Source organism: Coregonus lavaretus (assembly GCF_964263955.1).
Source record: "Coregonus lavaretus genome assembly, chromosome: 2".
NCBI lineage: Eukaryota > Metazoa > Chordata > Actinopteri > Salmoniformes > Salmonidae > Coregonus > Coregonus lavaretus.
This window is the reverse complement of record NC_139989.1, coordinates 41313272-41330750: the sequence shown is the minus strand read 5'-3', so window position 1 is coordinate 41330750 and position 17479 is coordinate 41313272. Positions and strand designations below refer to the sequence as shown.

Sequence of the window (17479 nt, the reverse complement as noted above, 5' to 3'; positions counted from 1 at the left end):
AAAAAAAAGCGTGCGTGTGATATGGTCATACAAGGAAGGGGGACGAACTTCCCATGAAAGGTGTGTCCTGTTGGAACTGTAATTTCCAGTAAGCAATGCAGAGTTGTCAACACCACAGCTCTTTCTATTCGTGTAAAGTGACACAGTATTGTCAACACTGTAGATCGTATAAAGACTGTACTTTATTATAGATTCATTATTTTATTTTGTTTGTTCTTTAAAAGAAGGAATGACTACTTCCTCAAAATTATGATCTATCATTGTGAGGGTGAGTGACTTTCTATTTGCTATATCTGTATGTAATAAAAGGGAATCTAGTGGGAAAGTTAGGTCTGTAAACAAAAGCAACATCTGTAGACCCATAAAAACCATACTGTATTGATAATCACTTACTTCTTCATATTTAGGCTAACATGTAGCCTATTGTAATGTACAGGAATTTAAACACTAACAGGAAACATTTTCTCTTTCTGATTTCAGATTGAATTATACTGTGTGGTTTACTCGAGTACTCAGCAACAATGTTTCTATTGCTTATTATATTCACAAACCTTGGGACTTTGATAGCTGATGATGGTAAGCAGTCATTTTTATATAGCCTATAAACATGTGAGTAGATTTAACCTCAGTATTTTGCCTGATCATGATTAACATTTGACAAGTTTATTTTTATTTTTATTACTTGTAGTAATGAGTGATGAAAATCTTCAATGCTTCAACGACTATTACGAAATAATGGTTTGTCATTTTACAACTGACAAGTCTAAGTGTGCTGAATACAACATGACATTGGAATTATCAGACACACAAAATAAGTAAGTTTATGATTGTTTAAGGTTTTCTATTGTTGATGTTAATCTCACCAGGAAGTCATATTCCATTTCAAAATTGCATTATTATTCGACTTATTTCCCAGGGTTTGGAATGATTGTACTTTCAAGGAAAAGGAGAGGTCCAATGGTGTTTCCAAATGTGGATGCTCTATTCATCCAATGAAACTTGTTAATGGGGAGAAGTTTAATGCAACACTTTGGAATTCTGGGAAGCGCCTAAATTCCAAAGTCATCTGTATCAATAGCAGCAGTGAGTTGCATCTACATATGCAGATTGCTATTTGCAAATGAATTACTGTTATAAAGAATATTGCATGAAATTAAACCATGCTTTCATTGATTGATATGTCAAACGATCCCTATCTTTGCCCTATACAGTAAAACCCAAAACCCCCACCGTCCAAGAGGTGAAATCAACAGAAAATGGGAATTTCCTGGTCAAATGGAAGAAAAACTACCCTGATGATGAACTGATTTCTAAGTACTTGATTACCGAATTGAGCTACAGAAAGAAAGGAGAAACAGATGAGGTAAAGGAGGGTGATATGATAAAACCCTCATATTACAGCATTCCCCCATTTGCTATCACATCACAAAGACAACTTTCCCTCTACCCCTTTCCTTTGTTCCTACAGGTGTCCAAAAATGACTCAACAACTTCCCATGAAATACTTGGCAGAGACTTGGAGCCAAACACCATTTATGCTCTGAAGGTCAGAACCTATACTGACATTAGCGGCCGTTTCAGTGACTGGAGTGAAGAGTTGGAATTCACTAACCGTAAGTGATTAAAGGAGATTTATCATCCATGGGTTTTCAAACCTTAATTTCACTTTCACCTTGTAGCTCATTGTATATTCTTCTCTGCTCCACAGCTGCATCATCTCAGAAAGTGCTCCAGATTGTCATTGTTTTAAGTTGCATTACCGTTATCATCATCACAAGTGCTTTGTTTTGGTGCAGTGTTAGGTAAGTTGTCCTGACATGTCTGTAGGTGATAGTATGTCTGTTTCCACAAACATTTGTTATCATACAGCTTCATATTGGCCCTATAGGCTTTCAAATACTCCTATTTTCCCCCTCTGCAGACTCAAAACCAAGTTGTGGGATAATATTCCTAAATGTTCAAACCCAGACCTTTTGTATATGGTTCCAGGAGTACCTAAGGTGAGGTTCTATCTCCAAATATTCTTTGTTTAAATAAACTGTAAACCTTCATTACTTTCCTACTGTAATTCCTTCCATTTGTGTATTTGCATTTAGTGATGTTTGTTCTCCATCACAGATATTGTCTCCTCCCAAAATACTTTTATCCTCAATCTATGTTGATTCGTCAAAAATGGACATTGAAGGAAAAACATGGTGAGCATATTGATGCAATATAAACATAGCAAAATGTAAAAGTGTCTTCATGTTCAGTCCTATTCGCGTGGGCGGTCAAGTCCTTGCAATGAAAATAAGCTTTAATTCACTGTAAATTTCCCGCTTGTCTTTTCCCTACAGGACAAACCTCTCGATAGGGTATGGGAGCAGTGGAAGAGGCCAGCAGCAAGGCAATGGCTCAGAGCTTGACTCATCATCTTCCCTGGGCTATGCCCACACATGTTCCATGAGCCCGGAGACTAGTAATGTGCAGATCATTAGCCATCTTCAAGAGGCCCTGAGCAAAGTCTTTCCCAGCCTTGTTCCTTTGGACGGGAATCCTCAGTTATTGCACTTGGCCCCTCCTATGACAGATGATGGTACACAAATGAACTGCCCTGAGTCAAATAGAGACAGTGGTGTGTGTTCATCTGACTACAATCGTCTTCATTTCATGAGTGAGTTTGGAGGCTCTTGTGGGTCGTCTTGTTACAACAATATTACCTACTCCCACTCAGTGCCCCTCAACTTCCTTCAAGAGTTAACAACAAGCGAAACATCCTCATTTCCTACACAGCCTCTGCTCTTTTGTAACTCCTCCTACCATACTGGTGAGGCTGACGTGTTGAAAAATGGCCATCCACAGCTGTTTCTTGGTACTGGTCAGCAAGACCTTAACTTGTCCACTAACTGTGCACCCCTCTTGCAAACCGACTTTTCATATCACCCTTGTGATGGCGCCAGTGATGATTCAGAGACTACCACGTCAGCAGAGGACACCAGTCTGATCTACGGCTCTAATGACAGCAATGTTACCAGTGTCGTTGCTGGATATCAGAGCTTCAGTGAGGCAGTCGGTAAGTACAATGAGAGAGGGACTGATGCCTTCATGGACGTGCCACTGATGTACGATGTGAATCCATGTTACCACAGCCTGCCTGACCCTGGATGCAGCCTCCCCCCGAGTGACGGCGATTATCAGGCTTTACAGAGCCTGGGACAAAATAGCCCAGATCAGTGGGTTTCAGGGCAGAGTGCTGAACAAGACAAACTGCTGAACAAGTGTCTGGAGACTGAGATCCCTCAAAGCTCCATGGGGAACATGCCTCTAAATTTCATACCCAACTCACAAGGAGGACAATGTCCGATACTTGGAAGTCCCTTTCTTGCTGCTTTCTGTTCAGACCAAGCCATGCAAATAGACAATGACAGGTCTTATCATTGTGTGTGATGATACGGTAGACACTTTTGCACTTCACTTTGCTATTTTCTTTATCTTGGGGAATTGAGCTCATAGATGTGTTTTTTCAATATCATACAAACGGTTTGAATACCATTCTGCCATGAAAATGCTGTAGCCTCAAGTCCAGAAATGGTCCACATGTTGCATGTACAGCTTCTCTAAATAAACATTTGTGTGTGGGAAACTGCAACAGTTAATTGTTGAAGAGACATTGTGTGGATACATAACATGTCTTGTCTTTGCCTCATCTGTCTGAGACATGTTGTTCATCATCTGGGATGGAGGGGAAAAAAAGGGATATGTACTTCAGTTGAAATATTGAGGAATAACATCTAGATTACACATCAAGGTCGTCAAACTAGTCTCCAGCCTCTAAAAGTTACTTATCTTCTAATTGCTTCCCAAAATAGTATAGTGAAATAGTCAGAAAGTTTCATTGCATCTGATGTTTGATAGGCTAAATAGTGTTAGCAGTAGAACCCTCATGCAAACATGGAGGTTGAATTTCTGAAGAAAAAAGTGGTAGGCCTACTTCCTCATTGCGCTGTTCCTTGAAACACGTACGTTGCAGCTTCCTTGGAAATACACACCCACAAAGTAGAGCCAGCCTCTGATGTCATAGATGTGTTGAGCAATCAAAAATAGGGTTTGTTTAGGGTTATTTTCTGAGGATGAAGTTCATGTTTTGTAGTGTTTATTGTAGAAAACACAAACACTTTTTTCCCTTCAAAGCTCTTCGCTTAACTGGTGAAGCTTGAATAAAGATTACCTGACTAGTGACACACATAGTGATGGTTTATCATGCAGAAAATTGTGAGGCATTTGCCACAGTTTAACCATCAATAATAGTATACAGTTGGAATGACAGGCACTCAGCATAATTTATTTCACAGTTTTGTGGCGGTTTTGTGACAGGCTGTTTTTGAACAAAGGCCAAGATAGAAGTGTGGTGACACCGGAGGGGATTGTGAAAGGCCATTTTCACAGAGCCACAGGTCTGCTATGCCAGCTTGTCATGCTTGTATTGAGCAAGCATGCAGGAAAGCATTGTGGCATTCACAGCTATGTCATACTTTGAATACTTTGGACAGGCAATGCAAGTGATGGAAATGACTTTTAACAGCCTTGTTGTTGAGGATAAAGGCAGCTCAAAGGTTGTCTTGAAAATGTCAATTTATTGAGTTATACGACTTTCTGTCATTGCCATTTAATAGCTCAAATACCTAGGTACGTCTCTGTGTTAAATGTATGTTAAGCTTCAGTCCAGTTAGTGTTAGAAATACCAAGTGAGCACTTGTAGATTCCAATAGGTAATGTACATTTCAGGACTTATACCACACATCATTCTTTATGTTTGTATGCAAAGGATCAAGTTGCACAATTGACTAGAAAATAGCACGAAGGAAGAACACTTTAGGATTCTGATTATAATGCAATCAATACTCAATTACCTGTGAAGTACTGTGGGACCTCTGGTGCCCTTACTGCTTCTCTAAGGCTCAGCGTCCACCTCTATGATTTATGGGCCCTGCTCTTAAACCTTGCTTGGAAAACAAATGAACTGAAGTGATGTCACATCTTCCTGCCAGTGATCAACATTAAAATGTCCTTGTTAGAGGGAGAAAATATACATCACTTTTAGGGAGTACTAACAGTTCAATCACTTTTATCCAGTTCCTTTTAGCTTTCTATCTAAATTGTTGCAAGTGTAATAAAATGTTTGATATAGATGCATTTTAAGGTGGGCATTTGTAATGGAAAATATTTTAGGCTGAAAGTCTGCATCACCTTTAGCAATATGTACCACACATTTACAATGACGTACAGTACCAGAAAGGACTTGCAATAGAAAACAGCACACGCAACCTATTGCATGGGAGGAAAAAAGAGAGGTGCATTATCATGAGGATGCAAATGTGTCTACGCTTGGACTGAGTTAACATATCCGTTTCCTGTATCTAAGAAAAGGAGAACCGCAACAGTATAGGTGCTACCTGACAGTCTTTAAAAAGGAATAGCTGCAATGAGTTGAATTAGAGCGCTTTTGATTGTATGATCAACGTTACTGTTTCCTTCAATCTAATCTAAATTGAGGCCTACAGTGGTATTTTAGCACCATCTTCTGAGCATCATTTGTATTGCATGTCATTGTCCCACACAATAACCTCTGATATTGAATGTGCGATCTAGAACTTCAATTCCCAGTAAAAACAGAAAGTGTAGCGCGTGCCCCGTGATGTCTACCAACACAAACCGAAGAAGAGGTACAAGCAAACGCACTAGGTGGTGTAAATTAAAACATCTGATTGTGTTTGTGTTTTCACGTTGCCACCGAGGACAGGAACTCATATTGCACCTTAATAATAGGTTACTTATACCTAATCCAAAAAGTTTAGAACTTTACAATAGTAGACATCGCTTTATAACAGATACAAACCACCAAAACATTAGCAGGCACTTAGTATGTAGGACTGAAAACATGTCAAATGTAAGTAAAAGGATGCCATAAATGTTCATGCATATGGATGTGTTTTTAAACTACTCTACTACTACATCTACATGCTCACTGACAATAAGTTGTACAGTAATTGTATTATTACAAGGCTAAATTCTTTCCAAAACATCACTGGATAGCTCTCGCAAGCTTTGGCATGGTGGATGTTGAGAATTGTCATAGACAAAATTGTTCAAACCTAGTCTATCTATACACATTTCAACACAGCATTTTCCATACATAGCTAGCATGTTTTTGTCACTTATTACATATTTTCTCAAACTGTAAAATCATTCAATAAGCCTCAATATTTACATGTCTTCTGTTTCGTATGGATCTTACATTCTAATAAACATCTAAAAACAATTTAATCAAGTTACGAAATGTATGACGTATAATCACACTACCACAGAATATGCAACAATGAGACTTAAATAACAACCCTGAGAGCAATCATAAAGACAGCTAATACATCAGGTGAGTGGTTACAACTTATATTACACATACACAATCCTATAGGAACCTCTCTGTAGTTAAAAAAGTACATAAAAAATGTATGCACGCATGACTGTAAGTCGCTTTGTATAAAAGTGTCTGCTAAATGGCATATTATTTATTCATAATATTATTAGTGTGTTGTGCAAGATAAGTTAAAGCTAAGACAGTGAAGGTGCAAAGTAGCTTTCCTGTTAAAAAACCTAGAAATGTAAGTCTAACACACGACGGGTCCTAATACTCTTGTTGTAGGTCTACAGAGAAGTTCTGTATTCTTTCCACCATGAAGAAGCAGAGTGTTCCAATGAAGCCCAGGATGACCATAAGGAGCAGTTGCCATGTCAACAGCAGGTAGCCACTGTAGAAAAAGGCCACTGCTGCAAAAATGGACTGGCAAAGGAAAGAAAACAAGAGTTGACTGTGTTACTACTATGTTATAGTAATGTATTAATTGTATCTTAGATTGTGAGTTCTTACAGAATACTACTGTAATAAATGAATTGGTACATACAGCTATAGAATAATAATGCATGTTTGTGTGGCTACATAGACCAACACAATACGGCCTTCAATCGTCCTTCCCTCTAGTTATTCTTACAGTATAACCACACAAGGGATACATCGGCCTATGCATACCTAAACAACAGCCATACGTTATTAATCAACTACACTGCAATGAACTACACCCAGCGCACCACAGTATCAGTTGCTGGTACATACGTTTTAGTAAATGATCAGCTATATCAAGCTCTCTCGGGGGTTACCTGGATGAATTTGAAGATGGCAAAAGCAGGCGCGCTTTGCTCAGCATAAACACGCCCCAAGATGCTGTACAGTTGAGTGTTGAAACAGCTGTCACCGAGTCCAAGCAGGAAACTACACAGCAGTGCGATGGAGATACTAGGAAACAGATAGGACACACTCAACTGTGAGGGGGTTACAACAGGTCGTTTTCAACTGACATGATTTCTGATTAATATAAAAACAATATACAGCCCTGTTTTTATTAGTGTGTTTTATATTAAAACAATACCTTGGTGTCAGATATGGCTTGTTCAGTGTGCTAGTTTTTAAAACCACAGGGGCATCATCTGGGATGTTGAGGTAGATCAAGTAGAAGGCGATAAAATGGACGACCATCCCCAGGAAGACCACAGATGTCCGTCTGAAGCGGTTGTTCTTACATACTAGTCCAAAGATGCCTCCACCTGACAAATAACATCAGATTATTGTCAAACTAGTTCCTTGTTAGATAGTAACACCAACATAGAGTGATGGGTAAAAGTTACACTGGGCAACACAAACCTACCAACTATCTCTCCAATCCCCACCACGATTCCAGAGATCCCAATCAAGCCTTTAGCTGCCGCTCCAAACTCTGTTGTTGCCCCGATACATGTCCCATACACACCACTATAGAAAGCCAGCTCCAGACCTACGATGACAACACACTGCTAAAAACACTATTCCCCTGACAGAAATGGATGGACTTTTGGTTGTGCAGTACAATCTACTTACCACTGTATGCCATGCAACAGCTCAGGAGCAATATGGTTTTGGTTTTGAGCAGTTGCAGGATTGTCTCTGAAGAGAAGGAAACACACAAGGAATTGCTTTGGATGACTAACAGGATAGTAATCAGTGAAACAACATAAATGAGGTAACAGATGTGTCCTTTAACCCTAAGGAATAGATCAATGATTGATTGTATAATAACACATGAGCCTGTGAAGCTATATTAACTTACTGAATTCTGACTTTGCATCTTGTACTGCAGAGTTGGCTCTTTGCTTATACCTGCAAATCATTAAGAGGGAAAATGATCAAATTAGCAAGACAAATACATTATTTTCCATACTGTGATACTCAAATTCTTAGCAAAATGAATAACCACCATTTAAAATAGAGACACCAACGCAGTGCCATGGCTTCCCATTGGAATAAGGTTACAGTGAGAGAGTACTGTCAATAAATTAGGAAATTAACTAACATCATGTGAGTTGAGAGCAAAGGCTGGCCCTCCTCCTCGTTGAGCATCTCCTCCTCTGGTGGAATAGTCTTTCTCAGAGCCAGGAAGCTGAGTGTTCCCAGCACTGAGGTGACCAGCAGACCTATAAAGATAGTCTTTCTGCTCCTATCTGAGAGGGACATCAATAACAAAGAATACAGTATCAAACAGAGAACACACTCCATTACTAAGTAGGGCAACAATATTGGAAGGACGCATGAGTCATATCCTAAATGAAAACAAAGAAGCAATTGCAAGTTTTCATTAATGTTAGCTCTATTTTCTCCATATTTTCCCATTGGATGATCTTCACATGCACATACCTGAGATTTCTGTACTTCCATTCCAATCGAAATAAATGTAAAGATTGCCAAATAACATGCTGAAAAAGAAAACAACGTGTTACGATTACACCTTCTGCTCTAGGCCACCAAATAATGGAAATGACTGCCATTATTATGTAGTCTACCGTTAATATATACTATTAATATACCTGCACTGTAAAAGGGCCCAAAACATCCCCGTGTTCCTATTGATGGTGGAAGCATCAGAGTTCTCCACAAGGAAGTGTCCTTGAGCTGTCCAAAGCACTGATGAAAGGGATACATTATGATTAGGAACTGCAGATGTAATGAATAGAGATGGTTGCTATTTAATGACATTTGAATTGATCAAAATGCAGTATCGGGGATCTATTCAGGGTAAATATGTGTCTCTTTTATTTGTCACAAACTAACATTATCAAACAACTCGGTTCATCTGAATTTGTGCCCTAAGAATTCTCATTTAGGTCTCCCATTTGTAAAATGTTTGCTTTGCTTGCGATCAGAGATAATGAACATAACCCCGGCATTTCCCTTTGATGTAAGTCATTAACAAGCTCCATTTCAGACATCATAACCATGTTAACCTTTGTCCAATGCTCAGCAACTGACAAGACACTCAATACGCTTTACCATGCATGCAGGTCATGTGCTCCTTCTGGATTTGATCTGCCGTACTCATATTGATAACTGTTTATAATACTGTGTAATTACTATCATTTTTACATTTACATTTACATTTTAGTCATTTAGCAGACGCCCTTATCCAGAGCGACTTACAGTGAGTGAATAAATTTTTTAAATTTTTTATACTGGCCCCCCGTGGGAATCGAACCCACAACCCTGGCGTTGCAAACGCCATGCTCTATCAACTGAGCTACATCCCTGCCGGCCATTCCCTCCCCTACCCTGGACGACGCTGGGCCAATTGTGCGCCGCCCATGAGTCTCCCGGTCGCGGCCGGCTGCGACAGAGCCTGGATCGCATTTGATGTACTTACAATTTACAAATCATTATTCCGACAGCAAAAAATGGGTACAATTCAGTTTACAAATGTGTTAAGAATGAATGGCATGCGTAAGAGAATAGTAGACTCCAGAGCCACATAGAGAATTTTGGATTGGATTAGGAATATGCACAAAGAGGTGAAACATACACTACATGACCAAAAGTATGTGGACACCTGCTTGTCGAACATCTCATTCCAAAATCATGGAGTTGGTCCCCCTTTTGCTGCTATAACAGCCTCCACACTTCTGGGAACGCTTTCCACTAGATGTTGGAACATTGCTGCGGGGACCTGCTTCCATTCAGCCACAAGAGCATTAGTGAGGTCGGGCACTGATGTTGGGCGCGATTAGGCCTGGCTCGCAGTCGGCGTTCCAATTCATCCCAAACGTGTTCATTGGGGTTGAGGTCAGGGCTCTGTGCAGGCCAGTCAAGTTCTTCCACACCGATCTCAACAAACCATTTCTGTATGGACCTCACTTTGTGCACAGGGGCATTGTCATGCTGAAACAGGAAAGGGCCTTCCCCAAACTGTTGCCACAAAGTTGGAAGCACAGATTTGTCTAGAATGTCATTGTATGCTGTAGAATTAAGATTTCCCTTCAACTAAAGGGTCTAGCCCGAACCATGAAAAACAGCCCCAGACCATTATTCCTCCTCCACCTAACTTTACAGTTGGCACTATGCATTCAGGCAGGTAGTGTTCTCCCGGTATCCGCCAAACCCAGATTCGTCCGTCAGACTGCCAGATGGTGAAGCGTGATTAATCACTCCAGAGAACGCGTTTCCACTGCTCCAGAGTCAAATGGCGGTGAGCTTTACACCACTCCAGCCAACACTTGGCATTGCACTCGGCCATGGAAACCCATTTCATGAAGCTCCCGACAAACAGTTATTGTGCTGACGTTGCTACCAGAGTTTGGAACTCGGTAGTGAGTGTTGCAACTGAGGACAGATGATTTTTACGCGCTACGTGCTTCAGCACTCGGCGGTCCCATTCTGTGAGCTTGTGTGTCCTACCACTTCACGGCTGAGCCGTTGTTGCTCCTAGACGTTTCCACTTCACAAAAACAGCACTTACAGTTGACATGGGCAGCTCGAGCAGGGCAGACATTTTACGAACTGACTTGTTGGAAAGGTGGCATCCTATGACGGTGCCACGTTGAAAGTAACTGAGCTCTTCAGTAAGGCCATTCTACTGCCAATGTTTGTCTATGGAGACTGCATGGCTGTGTGCTCGATTTTATACACCTGTAAGCAATGGGTGTGGATGAAATAGCTGAATCCACTAATTTGAAGGGGTGTCCACATACTTTTGTATATTACTTTATACCAAACTGTCATGTAAATCATGACAGTTCAATGTAAAAACATATTTGTACCAATATGTAATGATGTGAGTGATTCTGTAGTCAGGGAATGTTAACCAGATAGCAGAGGGAACAAAGGAGAGATCCCAAGAAACCAGACTTACTGGCTGCTCCAATGCCGATTACTACTGAGGTGAAGTAAAAGGACCATGTTGATGGGGTGATGAATACAGCTACGTAACCACTATGGAAAATAATGGAACCATAACAAACAGCAGCACATGACCTTGTTATAACTAGACAACTACTTCAGAAATATCAATCAACTACTGATCTGCAAATAGAAAATGATTGGGGGGATCATTCCTTTAGAATTCTTGATACTCACCTGTAAAGAATTCCACTGAAAAACATTGTAAACTGTGGTCCAATTATTGCAACAACAGTTGGAGCTAACAAATTTGAAAAGGAAAACATTCCATAGATGATTCCAAGGCTGTTGTACAAGGACAGAAAGAAAACAGTACAGAGAAAAGTTTAGTGTCTGGTATAAGGGTCAATGATTCTGAAAGATGCACATTATCTCCCCCACTCATTTCGCTGGGATAATGTGGTTTTCCAATATTTAGCCTATGGTAACACCATCCAACTCACCTGTGATAACCACTTCCAGTGAAGGTATCATTGTCCAGGCTTTTAACTATGGTTTGCTTTAAAATAGAGGAGAAATGGGATATTAATGTGAAGCATAAGAACATAGAAAATATGTTCTCAAATATTGTTGCCACCACTACCAATGTGCCCTGTGGATATTGACCTTTACATTTATTAATTTGAGTAATTATTTTGGCATGACAATCTATTGACCAATGAAGAAATTGGAAACACAAGATGTGCCTAACCCAGGACTCCTCCAACAATGCACCACTGACAAGGCAGCTGAGGACATCATGTGAGCTGGAAGATGCACTGGAAAATAAACTGATGCAATTTATCATGGGGTAAAAGTTCTTAAACTTGAGAGACAAAGGCAATGGACTTGAAAAAAGCGAAGCATGACTGCAAAATGACAACAATTCAAATAAAATCAAATGTTATTGGTCGCATTCACATATTTAGCAGATGTTTTTGCGGGTGTAGCGAAATGCTTGTGTTCCTATTTCCAGCAGTGCAGTAATATCTAACAATACACACATATCTAAAAGTAAAAGAATGGAATTACGAAATATATAAATATTGATGTACCATGAATGATAAACAATGACGACATGTCTAATGTAAAAAAAGAAATCAGATATCAAAAAGCTACCAACTTCAGATAGCAGTTATCAATGGTTAACTGTCCATTGTCTCAAGTGAACTTGACTATTTAGCAAAACAAACAACTGATCAGTCAATAGATTACAAACATGTCAAATGACAACATATATTATATTTCTGATTAATTAGAGTATGTAGCCTACATGACATGTAATTTGAAGGGGAGAGGTCAAACAGCTGTCAACTTCAGAAAAATTAGCTAGCTAGGAAGTTGCTAATATCTGAAATATTAATGGGTAGGTGTGAATTTTCTCCAGTGATATTGACTCTACCAAACAAAACAAATTACCAGTCAATATAGTTTGCCTAGGTTACGACTTCAGCTGAGGTCACACACGTGAAAGTGTGTCCTTTGACTTACTTCAATGTTTCCACAGGTAGTGAAGGCAGTGAAAATGAACAGAAATCCTAGTCCCAGAATGACAACGTTGTAAATCCTGAGGTCTGCCATGATTATATTATTCTTGCACCACCTCTTGGTAGATGTCCCAGGTCGCTACATTCATTGCACTCAATGCAATGAGATAAGATTTTTCCAACAGGTACACTTCTTGCGTCGACCAGACATTTCTGAGATGGCTAAGCAAATACAAAAACCATAGAATCTAGAGACCCCACGCCTCTGCTGGACATGCACTTTTCGGCTACTTTTCTTCAAAAGTCCATATGGTAACTTTTCTTCCGCACGTTCTCTCTGTGAAGAAGTTCTAAGCACGAGCCGATTTAGCATAACCCTACCATTAGCACATTTGGTAGATTGTTGTAGTAGGCTATGTATCTAATAGCTAGCTAGCGAAGTTTCTCGTGATTGCATACAATACGACCAAGCTGTATGTCGTTGTCGTGAGGTAGACAAATGCCAAATGACTTTCATTACAAACCAACAGTTGAGATTTATCAAACGCTTTACAGGCTATGGAAGCCCCGTAGGGCCAATACACGTCAGCGCGTACGTTTCCCAGCAGTCTCACTTCATATTGTACACAATCATCATGGCGACCCAGGATGGTGGGTATTGAGAAAATATAATGTTATGCTTTCCCAAATGTCTATGCGATGCAATTGATCAATTTTCAATTAATTAGCTTAGTCATTTAATCGTCTTTCTGGTGTTGGTGCAAATTGAACATGTCAATGGGATTTCAAATCATATTTTCTTCATAATCCAATGTTCGCCCGGTTATCCTGGTCACTGGCTAGCTGCTAGCCAACCATATTTAGCTAGCTAACGTTAGCTCTTTCGATTTTGTTACAGAGCCAAAATAACTAGAGCTACGGTTACATAAGTTGTAATTTGATTCTAGAAACCTAGGACAAATGTAATAATTGTAGCTATCTCTAAGTTCTCATGTAGCTATCATTAGCTATATTAGGTATTTATAAGCTAGCAAGTTATGTTAACTAGCTAGCCAACTCTATCTGACTGCAAATGTAGCTTGGATGTGTCAGCTAATTTAGCTAGCATGACTATGTAACTAGCAAGTTCGTTCTGTTTGCAAATAAGCTACAGTAACTCGTTAACAGACACGTGAGATATCAGACTTAGCTAACGTTGCTAAACGACCCACATAATACCAAATAGGTCAACCAGCCAGTTGCTTGCAGCTGCTTTGTCATAACAAACAACGACCTGCATGAAGCCATACTTGCTAGCTATTACTTGGCTGAGAAGACCTAATGTGACAAACTTTTCCCAGACATTGAGCTTTGACCAACTATGCTTTTGACATAGCTGTGCCTGGCTGAGAATTCTTGTGAGTTTGAGAATTCTCAGCTAAGCTGTGCCTTTCTTAATCCGTTCGTAGGAAGTGAAGAAGTCGTAATGGAAACTGAAGCCACGTTGAAAGAGCCACAACAACTGTGTGAAAATGTTGGCAAAGGGAATGCTGAAGTATCGGAAACTGTGTCTCGGACAGATGATGCCGGGGAAAGCTCTTCAAATCAGGACCCTACTGTCAGCAATGGAGATGACAGTGATGAAGGAAAGGAGATGGTGGATCTTAAGATTATTTGGAACAAGAATAAGTATGATCTCAAAATTCCTTTAGATGGCACTGGAGCCAAACTGAAAGAGCGGATCCATTCACTCACTGGTAAGTAGTTATTTAGGCTTGCGTACTAACTACTTGGATACGTATAACAGTCACTGTTTATTTATGCATCTCTCCCACGCTCTCTTTTTCTCTCATATGTTAATAGGTCTTCCACCTGCTATGCAGAAAGTAATGTACAAGGGACTGCTACCAGAAGATAAGACGCTACGTGAAATTAAAGTTACAAATGGTGCAAAAATAATGGTGGTGGGATCTACAATAAATGATGTACTAGCTGTAAATACTCCAAAAGAGGTTATTCAGCAGGAAGTTAAAGCTGAAGAAAACAAAAAGGAACCTTTGTGTCGGCAAAAAGTAGGACTTTTCAACGTCTTTTGATTTCCATATTTGTAAATAAACAACAGCTTCTTTGCCCAAGGTATGGTCACAGGTTATGATATTTTTTATTCAACTGTGAAGTTAAAATAATAATGTTTTGAATTTCAGCAACACAGAAAGGTGTTGGACAAAGGCAAACCAGAGGACATAATGCTATCTGTTAAAGGAACAAAGGTGAGTATTTTCATCAAAACCCTAACGATGGTTGGGAAAGTATGGTTCTTTTACTCAGAGTATACCAAACATTAGGAGCACCTTCCTAATATTGTGTTGCAGCTCTTTACACAAACCGGTGCGCCTGGCACCTACTACCATACCCCGTTCAAAGGCACTTCAATCTTTTGTCTTGCCCATTCACCCTCTGAATGGCACACATACACAATCCATTTCTCAATTGTCTCAAGGCTTAAAAATCATTCTTTAACCTGGCTCCTCCCCTTCATTTACACTGATTGAAGTGGATTTAACAAGTGACATCAATAAGGGATCATAGCTTTCACCTGGTCAGTCTATCATGGAAAGAGCAGGTGTTCCTAATGTTTTGTATACTCACTGTATATTGCAATGTTTATGTATTTTTCTCACAGATATTTCAACTGGAACACTGTATCACTGTCAGGAGCTTGGAGATGGGTTGTTGTGAATGACTTCCTTGTTCTTTCGCAAATGACCAGCATAGTGATCTCTCATTTGTTACACAGGAACGCTTACCAACAGTGCCTTTAGCTGGAATGTACAACAAATCTGGTGGAAAAGTTCGGCTCACCTTCAAACTGGAACAAGATCAACTGTGGATTGGAACTAAGGGTGAGATGGCCCCCTGGTTTGGTTGGATCGTGTGTAAGGAAAAAGTGTTATGGCGCTCACTCTTATCTGTGTATATTCTTTCCTACAGAGAGGACAGAGAAAATCCCTATGGGCTCCATTAAACATGTGGTGACTGAACCCATTGAAGGTCATGAGGATTATCACATGATGGTAACACGTTTCCTTACTACAAACTGCACAAGCCAGATTGACAGTTGATGTAATGTATGTTTTTTCCCATAAACACATACATTACTTTGTGTATTTTTTCAAAAGTAGCTATCTTACTGTCATTTATGGTACAATTATTTTTCTCTCATTCACTTTCCTAGGCGTTTCAGTTGGGTCCAACAGAAGCCTCTCAGTATTGGATCTACTGGGTGCCAATTCAGTTTGTTGATGCAATCAAAGACACAGTCCTTGGAAAGTGGCAGTATTTCTAATGTGCCTCTATTATTGACATTGAAGAACTGTGATCTAGAACAGGAACAAATGAAAATGGGGATCTGGAGACAAGGAGTCCTAAGGAACTTAACATTGAAGCATATTAGAGAAGCAAACTGAAGGATGCCTATGGACTAATCATATTATTTTGGGTTTCAAGTGCACTATGAGGCAGCATCATATTCCTCAGCCCAGTTCATCATTCATTTTTTTGAGCAAACCCAAGGGAAAACAATAAAACTAAATGTACAGAGATTGCGGATGCATTTCTCACAGTTATTCTTAAAGTAATAAAATGTATTTAAGGAAAAGAAAGCTGCACTAGGACATTTGTATGTGGTAGCCTATGTTGTATTTATTATATGGATCAACACAAGCAAACTTGCCAAAGTTGAATACAGTTTCAAATGGTCTCAAGATATTGGTTTACCTGTAGTCATGATAAATATTCATGGTAACAGAAAATATTGAAAGATCTAATGGAATTTATAGAGATTCCCTCAGCAGAAATATATCACTATATAACTTAAAGTAGTAAGCAACTTATTCATGTAAGTTTTGCTATTTACAATCATTATTTAGAGTTGAGAGGGGATTTCTGTTGATTATTTAAAAAGAAGGGTGGGTGTTTGGGGATGGGCGCTGTGGTATTGTGTGGAATAGTCTCACAGATGATTCAGAGCATGTTTCTATTCAGCATCAGGCCAGACATTGAGCATTGCTGCAATCCAGTGTCATGCTGTCATGAGACTGTCACATGCAAAGGGAATTGGTCAGTATAATCACATGGTTTAGATCAGGGATGGGCAACTGATGGGGGCCACAAAATATCTGAACTCATCATGAGGTGCCACAGTTGCTCGCGAGTCCACCCCCCCCCCCCCCCCCCCATCATCACATTAGCAGCCTCCCTTTTGAAAGCGGATATTATGTTATGTTTTTTTTTCTTTAGAGTTAATTTAGTGCAATTCTACACATTTTGCCATGGGGTATAGAGAAACTGTTGCCGTTTTAAAGCAAATTTGCTGCAATTCTACACATTTTGCCATGTTTCAGAGAGAAGGTCTTGCAATTTTATAACTAATTTTGCCATGGGGCAAAGAGGAAAATCCTGTAATTCTACACATTTTGCAATAAGGTGGACAGAGCGAAATGTTTGCAGTTTTTAATATTATATCTGAGTGAGACTGACTAACAAAATCAATGGGGGCCCCCTGGACGGGAATTCGATTACTAAATTTAGATACTGTAGCTGGCCGCTAGACTTAATTGACCAATCTAAAAAATGTAAGCTGACGTGGGCTATTTGAGTGACTATCAGTGACTGATGAGAAAAACTGCTGACGCACAACCACGTTTTGAAATTGCACCTTGTGTATTCTACTATTCTAACTCTCAAC

General features: G+C 39.7%; 3 protein-coding genes across 3 annotated transcripts; 2 read left to right on the top strand and 1 right to left on the bottom strand.

Annotated features, from left to right (window-relative positions):
• The first annotated feature begins 10 nt into the window (after positions 1–10).
• Positions 11–3635, top strand: LOC311102398 (uncharacterized protein). Its single transcript, XM_084143727.1, has 10 exons — positions 11–268; positions 481–576; positions 689–815; positions 917–1083; positions 1212–1363; positions 1469–1613; positions 1709–1802; positions 1922–2000; positions 2119–2195; positions 2337–3635. Exons 2-10 carry the CDS (start codon positions 522–524, stop codon positions 3424–3426), a joined length of 1986 nt encoding a protein of 661 aa, XP_083999853.1. The 5' UTR covers positions 11–268; positions 481–521; the 3' UTR covers positions 3427–3635.
• Positions 3636–4600: 965 nt separating this feature from the next.
• On the bottom strand, positions 4601–13271 carry LOC311102407 (UNC93-like protein MFSD11). Its single transcript, XM_084143741.1, has 13 exons — positions 12758–13271; positions 11731–11786; positions 11465–11572; positions 11241–11320; positions 8929–9025; positions 8759–8817; positions 8418–8565; positions 8175–8224; positions 7946–8011; positions 7737–7862; positions 7461–7635; positions 7192–7327; positions 4601–6817 (listed from the first exon to the last, which is right to left on the bottom strand). The coding sequence occupies exons 1-13, from the start codon at positions 12845–12847 to the stop codon at positions 6662–6664; spliced, it is 1347 nt and encodes a 448-aa protein (XP_083999867.1). The 5' UTR covers positions 12848–13271; the 3' UTR covers positions 4601–6661.
• Positions 13272–13366: 95 nt separating this feature from the next.
• LOC311104044 (ubiquitin domain-containing protein UBFD1-like) lies at positions 13367–16334 on the top strand. Its single transcript, XM_084145696.1, has 7 exons — positions 13367–13404; positions 14202–14489; positions 14596–14804; positions 14937–15002; positions 15530–15635; positions 15724–15806; positions 15968–16334. Exons 1-7 carry the CDS (start codon positions 13389–13391, stop codon positions 16076–16078), a joined length of 879 nt encoding a protein of 292 aa, XP_084001822.1. The 5' UTR covers positions 13367–13388; the 3' UTR covers positions 16079–16334.
• Positions 16335–17479: the final 1145 nt, after the last annotated feature.

Coding starts and splice junctions, on each gene's coding strand:
- LOC311104044 (XM_084145696.1), top strand. Junction 14,490..14,595: donor GCGGATCCATTCACTCACTG/GTAAGTAGTTAT, acceptor ATATGTTAATAG/GTCTTCCACCTGCTATGCAG. Junction 15,003..15,529: donor TATCTGTTAAAGGAACAAAG/GTGAGTATTTTC, acceptor TTTGTTACACAG/GAACGCTTACCAACAGTGCC.
- LOC311102398 (XM_084143727.1), top strand. CDS start 522: ATGTTTCTATTGCTTATTATATTCACAAACCTTGGGACTTTGATAGCT. Junction 816..916: donor TTATCAGACACACAAAATAA/GTAAGTTTATGA, acceptor CTTATTTCCCAG/GGTTTGGAATGATTGTACTT. Junction 1,364..1,468: donor AGAAAGGAGAAACAGATGAG/GTAAAGGAGGGT, acceptor TTGTTCCTACAG/GTGTCCAAAAATGACTCAAC.
- LOC311102407 (XM_084143741.1), bottom strand. CDS start 12,847: ATGGCAGACCTCAGGATTTACAACGTTGTCATTCTGGGACTAGGATTT. Junction 8,566..8,758: donor TGGAAGTACAGAAATCTCAG/GTATGTGCATGT, acceptor TGTCCCTCTCAG/ATAGGAGCAGAAAGACTATC. Junction 8,012..8,174: donor AGATGCAAAGTCAGAATTCA/GTAAGTTAATAT, acceptor CCTTCTCTTCAG/AGACAATCCTGCAACTGCTC.